The sequence below is a fragment of the Onthophagus taurus genome, chromosome 6 (assembly GCF_036711975.1).
Source record: "Onthophagus taurus isolate NC chromosome 6, IU_Otau_3.0, whole genome shotgun sequence".
NCBI lineage: Eukaryota > Metazoa > Arthropoda > Insecta > Coleoptera > Scarabaeidae > Onthophagus > Onthophagus taurus.
The window spans coordinates 17,784,770-17,807,781 of NC_091971.1; the positions used below are offsets into that span (position 1 = coordinate 17,784,770).

Sequence of the window (23,012 nt, forward strand, 5' to 3'; positions counted from 1 at the left end):
TTAATTACTAATACTCATCACTTTAATTTTTTTAAAATTATACACTTCAATATTGTCAACCCAAGAACAACAAAACACCCCAAAAAAAAAAGGTTACCAACAAAAAAAAATTTATACGAATATATTTTATTTATTCATATCTAAGCTTACAAAATCATAACTTACATTTAAAAAAATTCTTATTATACTCGATCTAACGCTTCCAACATTACAATACTATTTCCGCGAATTACAATCATTCCAATATTATTTTTTGACCCATCTTTACATTCTTCAATCGTCTCATCCACCACCAGGTTCATAAAAGGATCGAAACCTCTTAAAATACCCACAACTTGCCGTCCACCATTCAGCTTTAAACTCAGTTTTTTATCCATAAACTTTTTTAATTCCGGCGGGTGTGCTTTTGACATTTTTAAACAGGGTTATGATAAATTGACTATAAACAGACAAAAATTAGCTATTATTTATATAGTATTAATCTAAATATTAAGAATAAAAACTTACCCGGGTTTTTAACGACTCAATAACGATCTTTTTGAGGTTATGTTTGTTTTGACAAGAAAATTCTGCATTACCAACATTGTTTACAGGAAACATTAAATATCAAAACTAATTTTTAATTTATCGATTAATATTTTGATTTATTATTGAATTTTAGTTTACTATGAGGAAAATCGAACGTGCGGTTTTATTAAATTAATAGAAAATAATAAAAGAAAAGGGATTACTAAATTAAAATTCAATTTATTACGTATAGATGGCGCTCGATTTTATTATTTATTTTATTTATTACTATTAAATGAAATATTATTTAAATAATTAATGTATATCCTTAGATGCCGAAGTATCAAAGCCAAAAAAAAAACATTGCGCCTGGTATACTTTATAAATGAGTTTAAAATAGTATATAATTATTTTCACTGGAACAAATTTGTCTAATAATTGTTAACAGAGATACATTCTTTGATTATTCATAATGAACTTATTGTTCCCTAAATGCGAATTACAATCTAATTATGTAATTAAATATAATGATCTATTAATAATTAAAAACTTTAATAAAAAGGAATGTTTTTTTAAAGAATGCATATAAATGTTTCTTTCAAATTTGACGAATTGTTGCCTTGCAAAAGACCAATTGACCTTGCAAAAGATCAAAAAATCAAGTAACAACTTAAATCTTCCAGGTTACTATGCATGTATTACAAAGTTTAAAAGTTTTTATACTTTTTTATCTCTCAATACCTCTTCTATTTCATGTTCAGAAAACGCAAGCTTAATTGCAGAAATTGAAGTCAATTTCAGAATTTTCAAATTAATTTCAGAACCCTTACATATTTATATTGTTTTTTGATTTAAAATGTTACAATATGGTAGTGGTGGAACGGATATCCGGCAATTATCCGGTATCCGGCCTAACCGGAAGTTTTTTAAAATCCGGTTGGATACCGGATAGTTACATTATTACTTACAAGGGGACCTTACGGGTTCGTCATCACCGATTTTGTTCATATTTATAGGGATTGAAGATCAGTACTCGGACATCATTTTCCTGAAGCAGTTCGATCCCATGCTGGAAAATATCTGAGAAAATTGATTTCAAAATTTTCAAAATATTTCGCAACAATAGAAATGCGGTAAATTGTATTTTCGTTTATAATGCTGATTAGCCGAGCGGCGTGAGTGGGGCTTTGGATGCCCAAGGTCGCAGGTTCAATCCTTGCTGTTCGCTTTATTTTTTTTTATTTTTTCTTTATTGATGATAATCATTATTTTTAATGATTATTAACAAATATTAAATAAATTCAAAAATAATATTAAAAATAATAGCACAATGTCATCTGTTCATTGGACAATAGCGGATGACTTTAAACAGTTCCCGTGCGGTTATTATAAACATTTCGAAAAAAATTTATTAGAAAGATCGCTTCAGAAAATGTATCCTACAACCGTATAATGCTCTGATGCGAAAGATACCGGGCACCCTGTATATAGATATAACAATAAATTATAATAACAACAGATTACTATTTTTAATCAATATTACATGAACTGCCCATGCCCTGCTGTTAACCGTATCAGATTCTCGATTGTTGGGTGACAGTTTATCTCCCCAAAGGATTTGAATGACCTTTTATCGAGCAAGGTATTAATGTTCGTTAAGAGCGACTGCACGGTAAAATTTGATAACAATACCTTGCTTCGCGAGGTTGGTTAGTCCGCTTATCTCATATGTAATCTATGTAATGTAATGTAATATATGTACATATATTGTTATTATCGTATTGTTCGTATATTATTCGTATTGTTAATATATTTCATATTATATAATACTCCTAACAATATAGTATATTGTTTTATATGGAAGAGAAGCAGTGCTTTTTATGGCGTGGTCTGTTGCTTAGCGACGAACGCAGTGAGTCGCTAATGACAGATGAGCCGTTAAAATTGTGGCGTGTCCGACAGTTTGCCGGACGAACGAAGTGAGTCCGGCAATGACGGACCAGCCACAAACGAATCTGCTTCTCTTCCGAATAAAACATAGTATTTTTTCTTCAAACGTTGCAAATAATACGGCGCTAAAGTGAAATGTTCTTCAACGTTATGGCGCTAAAGTGAAATTTACTTTAGCGCCATAACGCTGAAGTACTTTTTTGCTATGTTGATGTTAGCAACCGTCGTTATGCAACAATGACTTACTTCTACCGCGAGTAAACACGACAACAAAGTTGTCATTTAATGACGTTTGAAGAAAAAATAAATTATTTTGTCAACACTATGCCATCCGTATGGGTGATCTGGATTATTTATTTGGTTTGACAATGAACAGATGACATTATGCTATTGTTTTTAATATTATTTTTGAATTTATTTAATATTTGTTAATAATCATTAAAAATAATGATTATCATCAATAATGCAAAAATAAAAAAAAATAAAGCGAACAGCAAGGATTGAACCTGCGACCTTGGGCGTCCAAAGCCCCACTCGCGCCACTCGGCTAATCGGCATTATGATGGAAGATACAATTTACCGCATTTCTATTGTTGCGAAATATTTTGAAAATTTTGAAATCGATTTTCTCGGATATTTTCCAGCATGGGATCGAACTGCTTCAGGAAAATGATGTCCGAGTACTGATCTTCAATCCCTATGAATATGAACAAAATCGGTGATGACGAACCCGTAAGGTCCCCTCGTTAGTACTCCACCATTTACAGGAATTAGTATCTTTTTTAGGTGTTGGACAGTGCAGATAATAATCAAGTTCAACACCAATAGGACTTTTTTCATTGATTACAACTTTATTTATCATTAGCAAGCTCATTGTAACAATCCCAATACGATATATAAAATCTCTTGTTGCAGTTTCGTCTAGTTTTCTTCTCTTCATTTGTAATTCATCATCACATTCATTACTAACAGAACTGTCGCTGTTATCACTTTCAATTATTAATTAAAGTATCCTCCTTTTAATGCAACAAGCCGTTTTGAAAAATCACTTTTAGTTCTTGAGAAATAAATTTTTGAAATAATCGACAATTTTCTCGAATTTTACAATTTTCGCCGATTAAGTTTTAAAAATTCGTAGAAAATCCTGTTCTAGGAATATGAGTATGAAAATTTCTCAAAGTGTTAATAAAAGTGTCCTCTTTTCAATGATCCAACACGATTTGAAAAATAACTTTTAGTTTTTGAGAAAACAACATTTAAAGTTTCGATAAAATTTTCGAGGTTGCAAGTTTCATCGATAACTTTCAAAATTCGCTATAAAATTCATTTCTTGAACGATCCTTGTGGAAATATCACCAATTATTAATTAAAGTACCCTCTTTGTAATGCAAAAAGCCGTTTTGAAAAATCACTTTTAGTTCTTGAGAAATAAATTTTTGAAATAATCGAAAATTTTTTCGAATTTTGCAATTTTCGTCGATTAAGTTTTAAAAATTCGTATAAAATCCACTTCTTGGAATATGAGTATGAAAATTTCCCAAAGTATAAATAAGAGTGTCCTCTTTCCAATGGACCAACCCGTTTTGAAAAATAGCTTTTAGTTTTTGAGAAAACAATATTTGAAGAGCTCTAGCCAATTTCTTACCACACTACCATGATGAGCTGAATAACCATCAAGTTGAAACCAGGCCTTTCTTCTCAAAGCTAAATTAATGCCATCCCACATATTGGTATGTTCGGGTTCGAAAAATTGCAAGAACACCGCAGCGATTAATTGAGGTGGCAAAAAGTAAGGCCCGAAAAGATGATGATTATAAACATCTACCCAACTATCCAACCCAGACGTTGACAATAAATTCATGTTGAAAATTTCGTGGCCGAATTGCGTGGGAGTTTTCATGCGTACAAGCATATAAATTGATCAAAATGATCATGTGTTAAAAGGCTCTTCTAATACTTGTAGTGGTGTCTCTGTCGAACTCACGCAATATTCTTACTCTAAAATTTCTTTGCAGTCTAACATTGTCATTAATACGATCTACATGGTCATTATTCAGCTTTTGTTCAACTATTTGTCTATGTACTTTCACAAGCCCGGAAGGAAACTTACCTGCTTTGATTCCATGACACACATTATTTTAACTATCTTTAACTATCCTCTAGAAAAATTGGTCTATATCGAATAATAAAAAGCGGATTATCTTGAAAACGATTAACTTTAGCGCACTTTGATAAGAGTATCGTTTTTGTTTAAAAAAGTACAGAGAATAAGAATTTTTATTCAAAAAGCCAAGAAATATAGTTTCAGAAAAGTTATGGTTATTTTATTCCGTATAGAATACGTTACAGAGCGTATCCTTTCTCATGTCAAAAAACTCAGTATACCAAATGTGGATAGAATCGGTTAAAATGCACGTGTAATATGTATAAAAAAAAATTAATTTGAACACTTGTTTGTATGAAGTTTTTGTTTTCTGTAATTTTAAAAGATCTATCGACTGTGAAAGTCCTGCTACAAAAACCTGAAACACCCTGTATTATGGACATTATTTAAAATATTTCAATGAATACTTTAGTTATACTGGCAGGGCACAGAAAGATATAGGTGGCATGCGAGCAATTGGGCATAAAACTTAAAAATAAGCATCCTTCTAGTTTCGCTACACATCGCCAGTGTATACTTGTCGCTGTGTGACAAATTGCTCCATCTTGTTGAAAATGAGTATTCTCATTCATAGGCATTTGTGAAATGAAAAAGGATTTCAGCATTCGAACACATCGCGCTGATGTTACGGTAACTGCATGGCCATCATCATTCTTAAAGAAGAACAGGTCAATTATACTATTCGAAGACATCGCACTAAACTGTAACTTTGGCCGAATGGAGAGGTGGAGTTAATGAGGGATAGCGAAAGTTTGTTTATTAACATATCCGCTGAGGTGAAAATAATTAGTGATAAAATAATCCACAAATCGATGAGCTGTAGGTTGTCTTCAAACATCTGTATCATGCTATCATGTGCTCACAAAAACCAAGGCGAACAGGACTACTTGAATCTTGTACGAATGTAGGTGTAACTCATTATTTAAAATCCTTCTTACTGATCAAGTCGAAAGTCCTAGAGCAAGTAAGACGCCTTGCAGATCTTTGAGGACTACTTACAATTGCTACTCATTCAGTCTCTATATTCTCGGGAGTCCTAACAGTTCTTACACCATCGCCTTTCCCTGTTTTAAGTTAAGCGTTCAATCAGAAATGGCTTTCCTACTCGCAACAAAAGCTTGAGGCGGTAAATGAAAATGTTTGCGAAATTTCCGTTGTGCTTGCACATAACTTTGAATATTTTCTAAATAAGTTTTAACAGCAAAACCACGTTGTTCACCAGTCCAATTAAGCATGTTGACTAAACTGTCAAGTATTTTGAATATGATAATCACTCCAACTAACTCAAATTTAATCTTTTGTCTTTGTTTTATAACATTTCTTAATAGTTTTAAATAGTGCAGTTTATCTACCCCATTCTGTACTTGGCTTATATTTATCAGGTTTGTCAAATGTAGTACTTGATAGTTTCATTATACATTGCTAGCCAATACACCGATGCGGTGTATTCGAAATCTGCTACATTCTATATTTCTATTAGTTATTAAGTATTAGATACGCTTGGTTTCTATATGGCAAATTCTTCAAACATAAAAATAATAATAGTAACAATACTTTATTACTACATTTTACCAAAAAAGCGTAGAGTGCGTCAATTTAACAATAATTACATTGTAATATAATACAAATTGAATTCAAACATTAAGTTGGAAAAACATATCAATGGTATACATCGGATTTTCCGTGACAACAGCTCTCAGTCTTCTCCGGAATCTTGGAACTGGCAGGATTCTTGTACCCTCCGAAATGTGATTGTAGATTTTGATATTTTTGTACAAAGCCGTCTTCTGAATCTTAGTAAGGTGCGTTTTTGGTGGCACCAGATAGCAGTTCACCCTCCCGCGTGTGTCTCGAGGATGTGATATTCTAGTTATTCCTCCTAACCAATACGGCACATTTCAGAATATAAATTCCATACAAGGTAGATATTTTATAGTTTTTAAAGTAACTTCTACAGCTATCAGTATTTTTTAGACCAAAGATTGCTCTTACACACCTCTTCTGTAGTATGAATATTCTATCTATACCAACACCACGGTCCCAAAAGACAACTTCATATCTTAGCAAGGAATGAACATATGCATAATAGGCATTTAATGCTGCTTCAATGCCAGCTGATCTGGAAATAATCCGAATGGCATATGAGAAATGACTGATCTTGCCAGCAAGAAAATCAATATGATTGGTCCAAGCCAGTCCAGGATCCATTTTCCAACCCAGAAACGGAATCTCTTCAACACTGGCAATCTCAATATCCCGATACCTCACCTAGATCTGATCAAAGCATAAGTGATAGTTAACAATTTTCGTTTTTTTTTTGTATTTAAATATATGTTGTGCACATCAAACCAATCCGCAAGTTTATTCAGATACTTCCCCTGAGGTACTCCCAGCTTGACTTCCCTCCAAGCTGATCTTATTTCTGTTCCCTGTTCACTGTAGGCAACTACACATTGTAACCTCCCTGATAGATAGGATTTCATTTATGACAAGCTAACACCTCTAAACCAAGTCTTTCCAACTTGGTCAAAAAGATTGAATGATGTACAGTATCAAAGGCTTTTGTAACATCCATGAACAATGCTGTTGTGGCCTGTTTTCCATTATATATAATATATATAAAACATGATAGTTTCAATATACATTGACAACCGAGGCCGCCTGCAGCAGAGGCGCTATATTTATGACCTTTTTTTTTACGAGGTTGGGGAAAATCTGCGAACAGACATCTGACCTGGGATCTTGAGCGGTCACATAGTGTGGGGTTAAGGCACGAAAGCCCCGAAAACCCCTTTCCTCGTCTTCTGCGGGAACACTCTCACGAGCTTTCTTCGGAGTATTGTAAATTCATTCTCTCTGCCATTGTACCTTCTCCTCCCTTTCCTTTGTTACAACTACCTCCCTTACAAACTCTTCCACAATCTTCCATTTTTCTTCACTTTCTAGCATAACTTTCGTACAGTTTTCCGGCGTTAGCTTAATTTTCAATTTTTTCCACATTTCCTCGCGTATTTCATTCCATCTTTTACAAGCAAAAAATGTATGCTCCACATCATCTATTTTATCTTCACAATAATCACACATTTCTTCCTCTCTTCTCTTATGTTTGTGTAAGTAGGCTTTAAAGCAACCATGACCACTCAAGAATTGGCACATAGAATAATTTATTTCTCCCCATTTCCGAGTAACCCATGTTTGAACATTTGGAATTATTCTTTTCGTCCAATGTGCTTTACCAGTGTTCGTGGTCCATCGATTGTTCCATTCCTGCATTATTTCCTCCTCCAGAATATCACGATCCTCTTTTGTTTTCCATCTAGACATTCACCTTCTTGCCATCAACTCAATTGGAAATGAGTTTGCAATGACCAATAACGCTTCCGTAGAGACAGTTCTGTAACAACTGACAATTCTTATCAAAATCTGTCTCTGTAATCTCGTCATCTTTTCTTTGTGTTTTTTAATCTCAAACACCCCACTCCAAGCTTTGCAGGCATATGACCTGCTACGTTTATTATATCTTCAAGATATTAAGTGTTACACACGCTTTGTTCCTGTATATCACGATTATCAAATGTAAAACTTGATAGTTTCAGAACTATATTTTTTAAAGTTTAGCCCCGTTGAAGCAAAATTTGTATCTTTTTTGATAGACCTTAATTTCTATAGACAACTTGAGAATTTATTACTTCTTTTTTTGTGTTTTCTTGTTTAATAGAAACGATTTTTGCTTCGCTAATGCATGATATTTTTATTGTTTTGAGAATAATTGCTAAACATAACCAATATTAAATTTTAAAAGAAAATTATTACCAACATGAACCGTTAAAATAATTGTGACAGTTCTAGTGATTTTTTGTTTAACCAACCTAATAATATTTTAACATGTTGGACGTTTTGAATCATAGGTATGAGACGGCTTTCTAAGTTATCTGTATGTACATAGTTAAATAATTTAGCGTGAAACCATTTTTAAAACTTGTACCATGTAAAAAAGCTGTACTATAAAGTTGAGGAGCAAAAAGTTTTGCATTTGACTTCTGACTTTAAATTGATTTTTAGATTTCCAGATTTCTGACAATGAATTACTTTTGTTTATAATGTTTATAAATCTTATTTACCAGCAAAACTATAATAAGTTATTATCGTTTATTATAGTTGTTAATAATGCGACATCTATTTGCGAAAAGTTGTACTAGCACTTCACATAGATTTACACAATTATTTCAACGACCGTTCAACGTTTTTACGTTATTTTATTTTATTATTTCATTTTTTAAATATTTGCTTTAAATTCGTTAAATTTTTTGATAATTTATAATTTACAATAAGTTTCACTTCAATTCCAGGTCGATAAAACAGATTTCTTTAATGTCATCAATATGTCAAAACTGACGCAACTGTTAACCTTTAAAAGATTCCTTCTAAATATGATTAGGTTACTGTAAAATTGTTGTAGTGTTGCTATCTATGGATAATGTGATATATTAACAAGATGGAACATGCGCAATTTGAGTATGGTTTGTCGGTGGAAACGAGAAAAACCGTGAGTAAATCTGGGAAGAGTGCGTGCGTTTGTAGTTGTAGGTGCGCCGAAGGATGCACGTATTGGTCGCCCGGTGTTTAAAACCACAAAAACTGTGAAAATAATGCCCGATTATTCATTAAGTATCGGACGTGTGAATCTAATGTGCGGATTGGAAACCGTCTCGTTCTGTTTAGATATCGTTTAGCGATTGTAATACGGTTTATTTTGGTTTGTGAGAAGACAAAATGGCGCAGAACTTGCCACCATCGGTGAACTGTTCCCTCGATGATATAGATTTAACCGCCCTTAAAGTAAGTTCTTTTTACGAGTCGAACGAATCTTAAAGTTTCGTAATTAATTTAGTGTACTTATCATTTGCATTTTGCTCACGTGTAATTAGTAAAATAAATTGTAATTCGTGGCCGTGTAAACATGTCGCTTTTATATGGGTGTTTTCTACTTCTGTATTTCAATTTATTCTTGAATCCAATCAGGAAAAAAGATCGTTTCTTTTTTTAGGATCCGGCTGGAATTTTCGAACTCATCGAAGTTGTCGGAAATGGAACTTACGGACAAGTTTACAAGGTAAATTTGTACTTTTTTTAAATATTATTTTAATTAGTAAACTCATAATTCCTTTTAAAATCGTTCTATTAGTTAATTTTTCTTATCAAATAATTAAGTTACTACTGATAATAATCTGTGAGATCATATTGCAAAGATTTAAGTCTTTAATTTTTTGGAAATTGATACAGAGCTTACTCATAAAGTTAAATATTAAACCTAGAGCAATTAAGATATCTTTTTTCATTGTTTGATTTTTGACCTTGAAGGCTTCAACATAATTCTTAATTACAAATAAAATTTTTTAATGAATATTAATGAATTTAAGCATAAAATTTAGTATTAAATTAGTTTTTTTTGGGCGCTCCTCCTCAATCTTTAATTTACATACTTAAACACGTGCACAAAAGCTTTTATATTGTGATTAAAAATACCCGTATAATCAAGCTTCCTTTCAATTTTTAAAGTAGGAAATTAAATATCGAATAAAACTTTTTGAAATCAATCATGAAATTGTTATTTTAATCAGTTTTGAATTCATTTTGACGTTTCAAACATTATTTTTAGAACTTGTTTCAATAAAGCAAGTTTGATTACTTTTATATAAAAAATCTTGGGTTTTTTTTCCAATGTTGGTGTAAAAACTTGGATTAAACACACAAGAAATTTCTAAATTGTTTAGATTTATCATTGAATCACCAATGAAATATGTACTATTCAACAAAATTCCATTCACACGTTTTAACACTTTACATTGGTACGCTTAAAATTTCTTTAGTTCCTTCAAGGTCATCGCAAAATCTACCGGCTGCATTTAAAATAACTTATCCACGTTGCAACCGTTCGTGTTCACATCTTTTTTTGTTTCACGATTTATTCTATTCCTTTTCTGTTCTTTTAAATGTTCTTGGTTACTGAAAAAGATTTTTAATTTCCGCTTCAAAGACTCTGAAGACGCACGGTTAAACCCGAAACTTTCTAGTTTTAGGTCTAGTGTTAGTTCTAGTTTTAGTTCATTGACAAATATGCAACTAAAACTAGACACTAACTAGTCGCCTTAAGAGACGAACGGCTAAACCCGAATGTTTCAACTTCTAGGTCTAGTGTTAAGCTGAGTTTCCACATGCTTGGATTACTGGCGCCAGTAAGAAGCCAATTTAGTGACGCCAGTAGTTGTTTCCACATAAATGTGATAATTGTGTACTAGCACAGTAATAAAAATGGCATCAAGTGATGTACTTCGTGCTAGCATCAATATGATAATGCAAATGTGCTCATTGGAACTCCACATGTTATTAACAAAAAAAAAAACGAAAACGTAACTGCTGGGTTCGATCGTGCATTGCACGTAGACATTACTTAGGTGCATCAAGTACTTTAATTAGAGAACTATGTCATGAATATACATAATTATACACATAATTATGTCATAATTATACACATCGTTAGCTGATGCTCCACTTCTGCACGAATTTAAAACCTTCTGGTATTCACTTGTATAGTTCATTAGTTTTTGTCAAAATTGGGAACTGTTTTCGACATAATCTCAACTATCTTTCTTAAGGCTTCATTTCTTGCAGTTTGGTCCTTATGGTCTGGAACTTTATGATTCCACAAACACGGGTATTCATCATATGTTTCCAAAAACTGTATTATTTGTTGTGATATCCATTTTTTGGACGGTTTATTACAAGATTTTCGCAATTTTGGTGGATGAACACGTCTATATTGTAGCTTTACCAATACTACTATTGGCGCCAAGAAGTTGACGATCGGTCAACTTTATCGACGCTATAATTACTGGCGCCAATGGATTTTTGCCATTTCCACATGTAACTAAACTGGTGCCAGTAATCCATACATGTGCAAACTTAAAGGGCCCATACACGGTGATGCAAAACTGAAGCATGTTTGCATGCGAGTAAATGTGAAACGAAAATTATGGAACACACGGTTCAAATTTACTTGTCTGTTTTAGTATCAGTTTCATTGCGACTGAAAAGTGCGACTTGTTAACTATAAGGAATATAATACGGCAACATGATTTATATTTAATTGCTACTGCTATCGCAATATTAGTGAAGAAAAAGAAAGGAAGGAAGATCAAAATGGATAAAACATTGGCTGAAAAAACAGAAACAGTATCCTCACACGAATTTACTGAACGAATTACGGTTAGACGTCGATGACTAAAGGAATTATTTGCGCATGGATGCAAAACATGTCGGAGAACGTTTTGCAAGGTACTTTATTGATGATGGCCGCGTGTCTTGGCAACATGATCGTGTTACATATCAAGAATAGTGGCAATATTAATTTTGAAAATGTACTTACATGACACTGTTTCGTTATCATGCATAGTGTCCTTATGTATCTTAACCCTACAGTACGAATAAATAAAATAGATAAAGCTTTTTTTGTAATTCGCGACGGTAATGAAAGCTATTACAGTACTCAAACGGGTGCGGTAATGAGACTCCTTACAGCATCCGATGCTGTAATGAGATTTTAGTAACATTTTATGGAACCAATTCAAGTTTGGACATTAGGTCATTAATTTCCAATGCAAGGTCCACAATGATGAGGACATTGAACTCTGAGCAATTTCTCTAATTGTCAATTCAAATTTCTATTTTCAAGTGTTACGGTGTTACCAACTGCTACATACCTATTTCCCTACATTGTCAAAATTTATTTTATTTTTGTTAAAAAAAAGGATAAAAACGCGAATTACAAAAAATAGCATAAAAAACATGTTTCGTAAGACTTAAAGCACTCATTCATTAAAAAACTCGTGGCTTCGCCACTCGTTTATCATCTTGAATTCGTGCATTTCAAGCTTGTCTTACGAAACTTGTTTTTTAATATACTATTACAGTTCTTTATTTAAAAATGATAGTATACATTATTTACTTAAAAATTAAGAATAATATTGCCCGGTTGATAATGGGGAGAGAATCGACAGTCTGAAAATTGTAGAACGAACAGCCATTCCGTAAACAAATTTGGATACATAATACGCTTGCGAAGAACAATTTAAAACTGAGCAGAATGGCATGAACTGTCACCACACGTAGAGGCTTGCACCATATATAGAGACTCAGCCAGATCTTATCGTGTCATGCCTAGCCCAAACAGCGTCATCAGTTTTGGGACATAGACGATCATATTTCTTCATCATAGTTCTGCATGCAAATGTAACAGTTTTACATCATAGCGTATGGGCCGGCTTACCTTTAGTTCCACTTTTAGTTCAATAAAAATATACTAACATTAGTATTAGAACTAACACTAGACCTAGAACTAGAAATATTCGGGTTTAGCCGTACGTCTTTTAAGAGGGCTAAACCCGACTATACTGTTCAACAAAATTCCGTCCAGAAAAATTTACGTGAGAAAAAGACGTTTAATCAGCCATTCCTGCAGTGTACATTTGTTCATCCTAAATTTTATTTTCGTCTTCTCTAGCTAATCTGTCTGACAATAAGCTTCTACGAGCTTCTTTAGATTCATCAGTCATCGTGGCAAAACTCAAACCATGATCTTCCAATTGTTAATTTTAGTACATTCCATAATGCTTGTAAGACCGTCATTAAAATTGCAAGCAGCAATATCGGATGCATTGCCAACTACTTTCTTGCCACTATGAACCGTTATTGGTGCCATACACCATAACACAGCGGTATAACTTTCATTACTATTGTTATTATATAATTTTTTATGCATTTTAATTTTTTTTAACAGTGAGGTCAAAATACATAGATATACAGGGTGATTCTCAACCTACACGCATAAGATTGGGGATTTATTCCTCATGATAAATAATGACTAATTGGTGTAAAAAATTATAGTAAAAGTTTTTTAGTATCCTAGATATCCGATATATGCGATGACATGTAGATAAGGTGCTTCCTGGAAAATGGATAGGTCAAGGTAGTACATTACTCTGGCCATCTCGATCGCCCAACCTCAATTCTCTTGATTTTTATTTGCCGGAAGATGGATAAGTAGAGATAGCACATTAGTCTGGCCATCTCGATCGCCCAACCTCAATTCTCTTGATTTTTATTTTCGCAAATTAAAGTACACAAATTTGTTACTTAACTCTCATATACGATGGTTTTCAAGGGGCAAAGTACTCAAAAGATTGTTCGATCTAAGAGTAGAAATAGAAATTTTTGAAATGATCAGAAATCATCATTAAGAGAGAATTTTAGAAATAATAAATGGCTTGCTAAAATTGCTTATTTGGCTGATATATTTTCATTACTTAATGAATTTACACTGTGAAAGGAAAATAGACTAATATATTTGTAATGATAACATAAAGACGATCCAAATTTGCATTTTAACAGTTGGTATCTAAACACATGCCAAATTCATCATGGCATCGTATACTGTGCAGAAATACGTAAATATCGTGCAAATTTATTATGAAAACGACGATCAGTTACGATTACACGAAGAAAAGTTGGACCACTGTTTGTACGCAATAATGTTCCAAATGAGAGTGCAATTCGTGATCTATTGTAAAAATTTGAGACAAGTGGTGTGGTTATTAATACACAAAGAGTTCGCTATCAACGCAGAGGTCGTTCTGATGAACATGTTGCTCGTATACGTTATAGTGTGCAAAAAGAACCAAGCACATTAATCCGTCACCGTTCATAGCAATTGAATCTTTGATATGGCACTACACAACGAATTTTTAAAGATCTGCAATTAAAGGCGCATATAATTCAACTGACCCAAGAACTTAATTGCAGAATCTAAACTTATCAGAAATTCCGTACATTTGGGAACTGGGTTTCAGAAAACAAAGAAGTGGATGCTGATTTTTGTAAGAAAGTCATATGGAGGCCCATTTTTATTTGAATGGGTATGTGAATCGCCAAGATTGTCGCAGCTGGGGTAGTGCATCCAGAATGCATCCAGAAAAATTGTGTGCACTGTGGACTGGAGGAATCATTAGTCCGTAGTTTTTTGAGGACGAAATCGGTAGCTGTGTTATTGTAAATCGGGAGATGTTGAACAATTTTTTCTTGATGAAACCAATGATTTGAACTTAAATGTCACATGTCACACAACACGTGAAACAGCTACTTTACTTCAACCGAATTTTCTGGTCATATTATCTCTCAGAGGGCATACATAATTGCCAAGATTCATAAAATTCGAATTTTTCAAATATCTTGCGTTTTATTCAAAGAATAAATCCTAAAGCCCAATCAGGATCACCCTTTATAAACTTTTATTTAAAAAAGATGATTTCTGGTTACAACGAGTTAAGAAATTAGTATTTGATTATGTTCTCATGTTTTTGTCAAATTAAAAGAAAATATTAACTGACGAAAAAGTTTCAGATACAAGATGCATAATACAAGATCATTTATCGAAATTGAAAGAAAACTTTGCGTAACATGTGGATTCAAAATCCATTACAAATATTTTAGGATGTGACACTAATGGTAGAAGAGAAATTAGTTGACCTGTCTTGCGTTAAAACTCTGGATTTACAATTCAATAACCAAAAGAACTTGACAAAGCAAAAAAAAAGCTTCTTCCATTTTCAACTTTTTATGTAGCAGATAAATAGTAATATTAATAGTATGACTTACAAATATTTTATCCGTTATATCCAAACTGCATTCTAACGAGGTCCTTTATATCGAAGTTTTACTGTACTGTTTTTTAAAGTGGTTTGAGTGCGAAAGACATTACGAAATGTTGAGAATGGGAAAGGTGTTGACCGTTTAGATTAAATATAAAACGGCCGACTTCCGTCTGTTTAATATACGACCCGGAGAGACCCCGGAGAGCGATAATATTTATAAAACGATCCCAAACAGACTGTATACTTTCTTTTAAATAGCGTTATTGTCTTGGAAATGTTAACTGTGTTCTTTTTTCTATTGTAAGTTTTTGCATTTTGAATGTGTGAAGATAGTAAATTATTATTCATTGAAAAAGTTTTTCACTTTAAACGAGAGAATCAACTAAATTATTGGAGTTGGGAAACAAATGTGAAAAATAAAGCATACCTGAAGTTGGCCATAAATTTAAAAATTGTGCTGTGGGGAGTGATCGAAGTTTAGATTTGGTATCTAAATAACAAAAGATTTTTTTTAACATTTCCGAATATTCATTTCAAATATTCTAATCAAAAATGCGTTATATACATTTTACGCTATCATGTATGTTTTTATGTATCATTATTATTTTTGGAATTCGTCATTAAATCGTCAATAAAAATTATCACTTATTTCAACATCTTATTTTAACAACTATTTATATGTGGCAACATTTCCATATATTTAGTGACTTCAACGTGATACTTCACGTGCGTTCGAAATAAAAATATTGGTAACTCCAACTCCCCACATAAGAATTTGCTGATTCATATTCCTACAAGAATTTCATGTTAACCATTTAATTACCACTCTTAATTTAAGGCCAGGCAATCTGTTATTATTTTATTAGTTAATTTACACCGAATATTAAGTTTACCAAAATGTATTCCTTATGGTGACGAAATTACTGTATAAATATTGACTCTAGATTTCTCCTTATCCGATATTCATAACTTTAAGATAGTTTAATGCGACCTTATCAGTTTGCACGGGAATTCGGGAATTTTAGTTTTTGTCAAATGAATCAAAAATGGAAATTAACAGAAATGGTGTGAAATGTCAGTTATTATTCAGCAAAGAAGAAGAAAGTTGACGAGCAAATAAGACACAACAAGCAACAGCAGGCAAGCTGTACCACAAAATAATTGATTGCACAGAAGACGACTTGTGAAAGATTTCAATTCTGTGAATCGGATGTAAATTAGGTGTCAGACCAAGATTGAGTGGACACGTGATGAATTATTTCGTAGTTTTAAGAGATGTGGTCCAATCTGATAGATTGGATCAGTATAATAAACGTGAGGAAAAATTACACCTGATATAAAAAGGAATGAGACAAGAAACTCTTTTTAATGTGTGAAAGTAAGACTAAATTTTCTTACCTTCCGTTCTGCTTAAATTAATAAATATTAATTTGGATCCAGAAACTTACAAACGTTGAACACCATTTGAGTGGACCAAATCAAGAAATATAGAAAGGTCGTTTTAAATACGCGAGATACTATTGGTATAATAATATTCACAAAATTTGGAAATTTAATTCTATAGGCAGAAAAATGTGTAGACCCGACCGCATATACCAAAAGCGACGGGAGAGGCGAGCCAGGAGACACAAGAAGGATTAAATCCAATAGCAGATAACGTTGGAAACGGGAAACAATGGTTAACCGAAGCAAAAGCCTTGCTAACGACGAGTAATATCAGAATATAACCCAACGTTTATTATAAGCATTTCTGACAGGAGTGAAATCCCTGTATAACCACTGTCTATTATTGGGAAAATAGATTTTCTTCAAACATTATTTGATGTTAAAACGCTATGTAGAATTATGACTAAAAAGACAAACAACTTACAAGTACTTACAAAACTTAAAAAGCAGGATTACAAAATTTTAACGTTAATTACAATCTTATTGCTAACATGATATAGTCATACATCATTCGTGTAATATGTAGTATTTATAAGAAAGTTGAACATCTACTTATCAATAGATGGCGGATATTTCTAACAGAATCTAAACTCGCAAGAATTAAAACTAAATATTTAATTAGAATTTCAATATCCTAACGAAAATACCTCAATTTAAAACCGAATCAACCAAATATTTAAATAAAATTGTTCACTATTTTGCAATTTCCGGCAGTGGAATCGTTCATTGGATGTTACAATTTTGGTAACATCAAAGTTGAGAAAGAAAAATCCTACTATTTACTGAAAAATAAATCAAATTTTCAAATATAATCCACTCTAAAAGTTTCAGTATTATAAATTATGGGTAAATGCTTTATGATAGAAAGATCCAATGATAATGTGGAATTTCAATTCATTTTTCTGAGTACATTCTGTATTCTGAGGACATTCGTAAATTTAAATATCTCTAACAAGGCGTTAGTGTCTATAATAGTTTGGATACTTTTTGTAATTTTTCATGTCAGTACGTAGCTATTGACCAGAAAATGTATTTTATTTTAAAATTTAGGCTTTTGACTAACTGCTTTAGACAGGTTATTAATATTTTGAGCAAAAAAATTAAACTAAAGGATTTAGAAATCGGTAAATCTGAAGTAACTCAAAGAGTACTAGAAGAAGCCTTGATTAAGAATACTTTTGTCAAAATCTAAAACTAACAATTCCATATGTGCTTTTAGGGGCAATTTAGGTGCTGAAACAAGTTCATGTGAAAGAGCATTTCACAGCATATTAGAAAAGAAGTTGTTGAAGAAGATGTTGGTGGAAATAATAAAAATGTTGCTATTGGTTAAGAGGTTTTCTTATACTAACGAATGAATTATAATAAAACTTTTTCACCAGTTAAGTTTATGTAAAACGTTAAAATTTTACCACAACGTTAATAAAAACTGGAAACTTGAAAAGAACACTTAAATAATTACGACAACAGATGTGGAATGGATTGTACTAAAGCTAGCATCTGCTTGCTGTCCATTCTTTAAAAAAAAATTTTTGTTTATTCTTCTGCATTGGTCTAGTTATTGCATCAAAAACGTGTTTTATCAATCTAAACCCCTTACTTATATCCTGTAGATACGTTCGTAGAAAATACTATATCAAGAATACTTAAACTGATACCATGACAAAAAGTAAAGACAACTATGTAAGCTGTTCTGTTTATGCAAGCTGTTCCAGGAAAATGGATCATTAGAACTTTTTGGGATCTAGTAATCTCACTTTTGAGATATGTAGTAGACTATAGAGGTCATATAATCAATTCTTTCAGTCTAAAATATTTTTGTGATTGTTTGATTTTTCTGGTATACCGAAAAATAAAAATTTGTTCAGTTACTCCTTAAGAGGGTGATTACGACTGTTTTCTCTTTCTTAGGATTTTTTTGGCGAACCAAATAAATATACAACTGTGAACATATTTTCACCACACATTTATTCATATTTTAAACACAATTTGTAATTTTTGCAACTCGAAATATTCGCTACAACATCGCCACTCATTTTCAAAAACTATATATTTTGGTGTGACCACGATTGCAGGTACTCTGCTTAGTTCTTTTTTTAGCGAAAACGCTTGGGCGTCTCTTGGAGCAGCTCATACTTGCTTCATTACTGAGTCAGGCGTAAGGTGTAAAAGTTTCAAAATGCCATCGAACCCTTCTTTGAAACACGACAAGAAGAGTTAGCTAGCTATTTCAACTGATCTTTGTGCCAGAATGCGGTTTAGTTTACAGATTAATGAATTTGAATCTTTAAATTGTTATTTTATGTGTGTGCTCCTAAAGATCTAGTCAACAGTTTGTCTCCTGATAAATCTTCATAGATTGATTGGATGACTTCTTGAACTTTTGTAATCAATGGTGGCTTATTGTGGTAGAAATTATTGAGTTCTCTAGCTGAAGCCTTTCGGTATTTGCAACAGATGCCACTGATTAGGCAATTTTAATGATAAGGATTAGAAGCTTGCCCAATTTTCTTTCTTCATTTCTTCCATCGAACTTACGTATCAGCGAATGGATAAATCGTAGTGAACTCGTTAATGAGCTTAAATTTTCCTGCTCCTTTTCCATCAATTCTTTTATTATTATTCTTAACATTCCGAAATTGCGTTCCCATTCGCATTATTACTACTACGATTTTTTCCATTGATTCGCTTTTCAAAATCCCAATAAATGACTTGCTATCGACGTCACCCACGTAGGTAAGATACTTCACACCATGTTTCGACCTCAATTTTACAAGAGTTTTCTTTATGATTTACAAGATATTAAGGTGCGTGAGATGCATGCTATATATCGTATTGCCAATTGGATCACTAGTTTTTTTAGTTTTTCATAAATTCTGTCCACCACAAAAGCTGTTCACCACTAACGTGTCTACAACTTTACCGCAATGTTTGGCAACTAACGCTGTAACACTAAATAAATATGAAAATCCTCGCTTTTCCACGTACCATCAGAAACTTCGTCTTCTGGATTGCAATCCTCTTCATTCATTTCACATTTCTTATTCACATTGTCGCTAATATGAAATGTGGTTTCATCTTACATAAAGTAGACAACATTAGGGTGTATATGCTAGCAATTTATCAGCATCAGAAAGACTCTGTATCATTCGAGCGAGGTGTAGTATTCATAAAACAATTGTCCGCGCAAGTTCTCCTGGGAGGACCCATTACGTCTAAAACATTTAAGATTTTATGTTATATATTTTCATTTTATTCTGTTTTAATACTTCTGGGACGTTCACAGTTTCCTGTACAGTTATTGGTCATAAATCCTGTGTGCATAAATTTGTCATACACTCGACGGGTAATTAAACGGTTCAGAGCATCCTTCTGAAAATTTAGATTATTTTTTTGAAAATTTAAAGCAGCCCAAACACTTCCATCCAATCTGCTACCTTTTTTCTTCTAAAGTTAGTGCGTTAAAGTTAGAGTGTCCATGTTGATACTTTAACAGTAGAAAACTAAAAATGATGTAATACATGACTGGAAGCATCTTTTTGGACAACCTTATATAATGGGTATTGAATATGGTAATATTTGCTACGACCGATTCTGCAATTATTTGACACCTAAATTTATTTTTAATACTTTCCTCCGTTGTTTTTTTTTAATACTATTGAATTTGGAAAATCTTAAGTCTCTTTGGATCTCTTTGGATTTATTTACTCTCTGTTGTTTTTGCAGTTGGCATTTTCTTATGCGTTAGTGACTTGGTAAAGTTCTCTACGACTCATTCTATTCTCATTTCATTTTGCGATGCAACCCTGAACCAGTCAGTCACATTCTGGAAAGTGATGTTTCAATAATTAAAGGAATTCTGTTACAGAAAAACTGTAGCCATACAAATCACGTTTTGTTTTACTTTTTGGTAAACTTCGTAACTCGTTGTGAATCGAAGACTCTTCATGTAAATGTTGAAGAAAAAAATTAGTTGCTAAGTTGCTTGTTCTATTTGTTGATTGGCCAAACATTTTCTTTTTGCTGTTGTATTACGGAAATCTATGGTATGCACGTAGAAATAAAAGGTTTTTTCCTAAAAGGGTTATTTCCGTTCTTGAACCCACTCAACGATTTCCTTAAAATATATGTATAGATTTCAAACAATAGTCACCGATAAGAAATGAAATCAACCTTGAATACAAATTGTACTATTAGTTAAAAAAGAAACGAAATTTCCTTAGGATATAAAAAAAAGTAAAACTAATAAAAATCTAATCAGTATTCAGTGTAAAAAAAAAGATCGTCATAAATAAACCGGTTTTATTCATACGTAATACATTTGTCCATCTCTTTCAGCTTGATCTAAACCGAATGACTCATCTGCTGTATCTATACATAAAAAATTTCTAAATAAAGCCCACCATTCACAATCTCTATGTGTTTATAGAGATAATGTAAAAAGTACACGCTATATCAAAGCTAAACTAACTGTTAACTTTATTGCACAACGACATCCTTTTTGTTTGCGACAAATCATGCGATGAATACACCCCAAGGACAAAATCGAGGTTTTATTTTGTTTACAAAAAGTTACAAAAAAAAAGCATACATCATCCATTTAAACAATTTTATTTTACATACAGATAGTAGATTTTACAACTTTTTGCGCACGAGATCCCTTCAGGGTGATTATTACCATAAGAATGCGAACCTGTGGGTTGTATAAAAGAAGAAAGAAAATTGTGTCTCTCGGCTTAACTTAAGTACAGGCCCGGAATATACAATATTATAGATAGGTGGTAATCATAAAAAAGAATTGACAATTTTGCCACAATTTAATTAAAATGTTGGAATTTTTTTTATAATTATGGTGATTAATTAAAATGTAATTCAACATCTCTTTATATACATCATTTATTATATTGCACGAAAATGGTGGGGAAGTCAATGAAAATTTGTGGTGAATTTAACGATTTATTTTATGTGGTTTTCAGTTAAACACCTAAGTTAACAACTTATTGGAAGAAATATTTAGATGTGATTGGATATCGACTTTTGTCGATTAATTATTTTGTTATACATTAATGTTTAAATTATATTATTTATGCGCCATCTATCATTAATAATTATAACATTTATATGTTTTTTGTGTATTCCAATGATGAACTTATTTCTCAAAGCCGTATGTCTCTAGAGTTTCTAGTAAATGTTTCTAGTTCTAGCTCTAGTGTTAGTTTTACTTTTAGTTATTGTTTAGTGCTAGATTATTGTATATTTTTTTTGAACTAAAAGTAGAACTAACACAAGACCTAAAACTATAAATATTCGGATTTAGCCACACGTCTCTCAAGACGGCTAAATCCAAATGATTCTAGTTCTAGGTCTTGTGTTAGTTCTAGTGATAGTGCTAGTGTAAAACTAGAACTAACACTAGACCTACAACCTGAAAGTTATTAACTAAAAGTGGAACTAACACTAGATCTAGAACTAGAAACATTCAGGCTTAGCGATGAATTACAACTAAAACTAGAACTAACACTAGCATTGGAACTAACACTAAACCTAGAAACATTCAGAGAATATGGGATGTTGTCATAAAACTTAATTTAATTATTTATTTGTGTTATTCCCTATTTTCTTTTCCCCTGACTTAATTAGATGGTGCTAAACATGATTTCAAACCTTTAAGAACCTCTAAGAGGAGAATGAGCAAATTTGATCTTCTATAAAAATATTTGTGTCCTTAAAAATAAATCAATCCGATTCTGTAAGAGTGAGACCCCCAACACTTGCACAACATACACGTTTATAAGCGTCTCTTATCGTTCTTTCTCTTTAACACACAAAGCCGGTCACCTTCGGGGTTTTTGTGTGTGAACGAAAAATTAAAATAATTACGGTTGGGAAAGATTCTTGATTGTAACGTGTTTAGTAACGTATTCATTCCAAACGTTAAAATTTTATGGATTACTTGGTTGTAACTGTTAAATAAGGTAAATCCTCTTTCCGGAGCTTTCGTATAATTAATTAGAGGATAACGTGACTCTGTCCTTTATGTGGCACTATGTCGGTCGTGTTTTAGTTACCTTGTAATTAGTTTTGATCACGAAACAACGAATTTTCACTTCAATCTAAAGATTAAAATTTTAATACAATCTATTTAAAACACTTTCATTAATCGATCATGTAAAAAAATCTTACAATTAGATATTTTTTTATCTCTATTTTTTTGTTAAGATAAAAAAAATCGTTTTTTC

The 23,012-nt window shown here is 32.3% G+C and overlaps 2 protein-coding genes across 13 annotated transcripts in view; one reads left to right on the forward strand and one right to left on the reverse strand.

Moving 5' to 3' along the window:
- Nucleotides 1–110: 110 nt before the first annotated feature.
- On the reverse strand, nt 111–568 carry LOC111414053 (small nuclear ribonucleoprotein G). Its single transcript, XM_023045217.2, has 2 exons — nt 508–568; nt 111–439 (listed from the first exon to the last, which is right to left on the reverse strand). Exon 2 carries the CDS (start codon nt 411–413, stop codon nt 183–185), a length of 231 nt encoding a protein of 76 aa, XP_022900985.1. The 5' UTR covers nt 414–439; nt 508–568; the 3' UTR covers nt 111–182.
- An 8,571-nt stretch (nt 569–9,139) lies between these two features.
- The window catches only part of LOC111414057 (serine/threonine-protein kinase msn), a 61,286-nt gene continuing 47,413 nt past the window's right edge, over nt 9,140–23,012 (forward strand). For all 12 annotated transcript variants that reach the window (XM_023045221.2, XM_071196637.1, XM_023045222.2 and 9 more), the window contains exons 1-2: nt 9,140–9,460; nt 9,669–9,734. In XM_023045221.2, the coding sequence (XP_022900989.2) occupies nt 9,395–9,460; nt 9,669–9,734 (132 nt within the window). In that variant the 5' untranslated portion in view covers nt 9,140–9,394. The remainder of the gene's footprint in view (nt 9,461–9,668; nt 9,735–23,012) is intronic.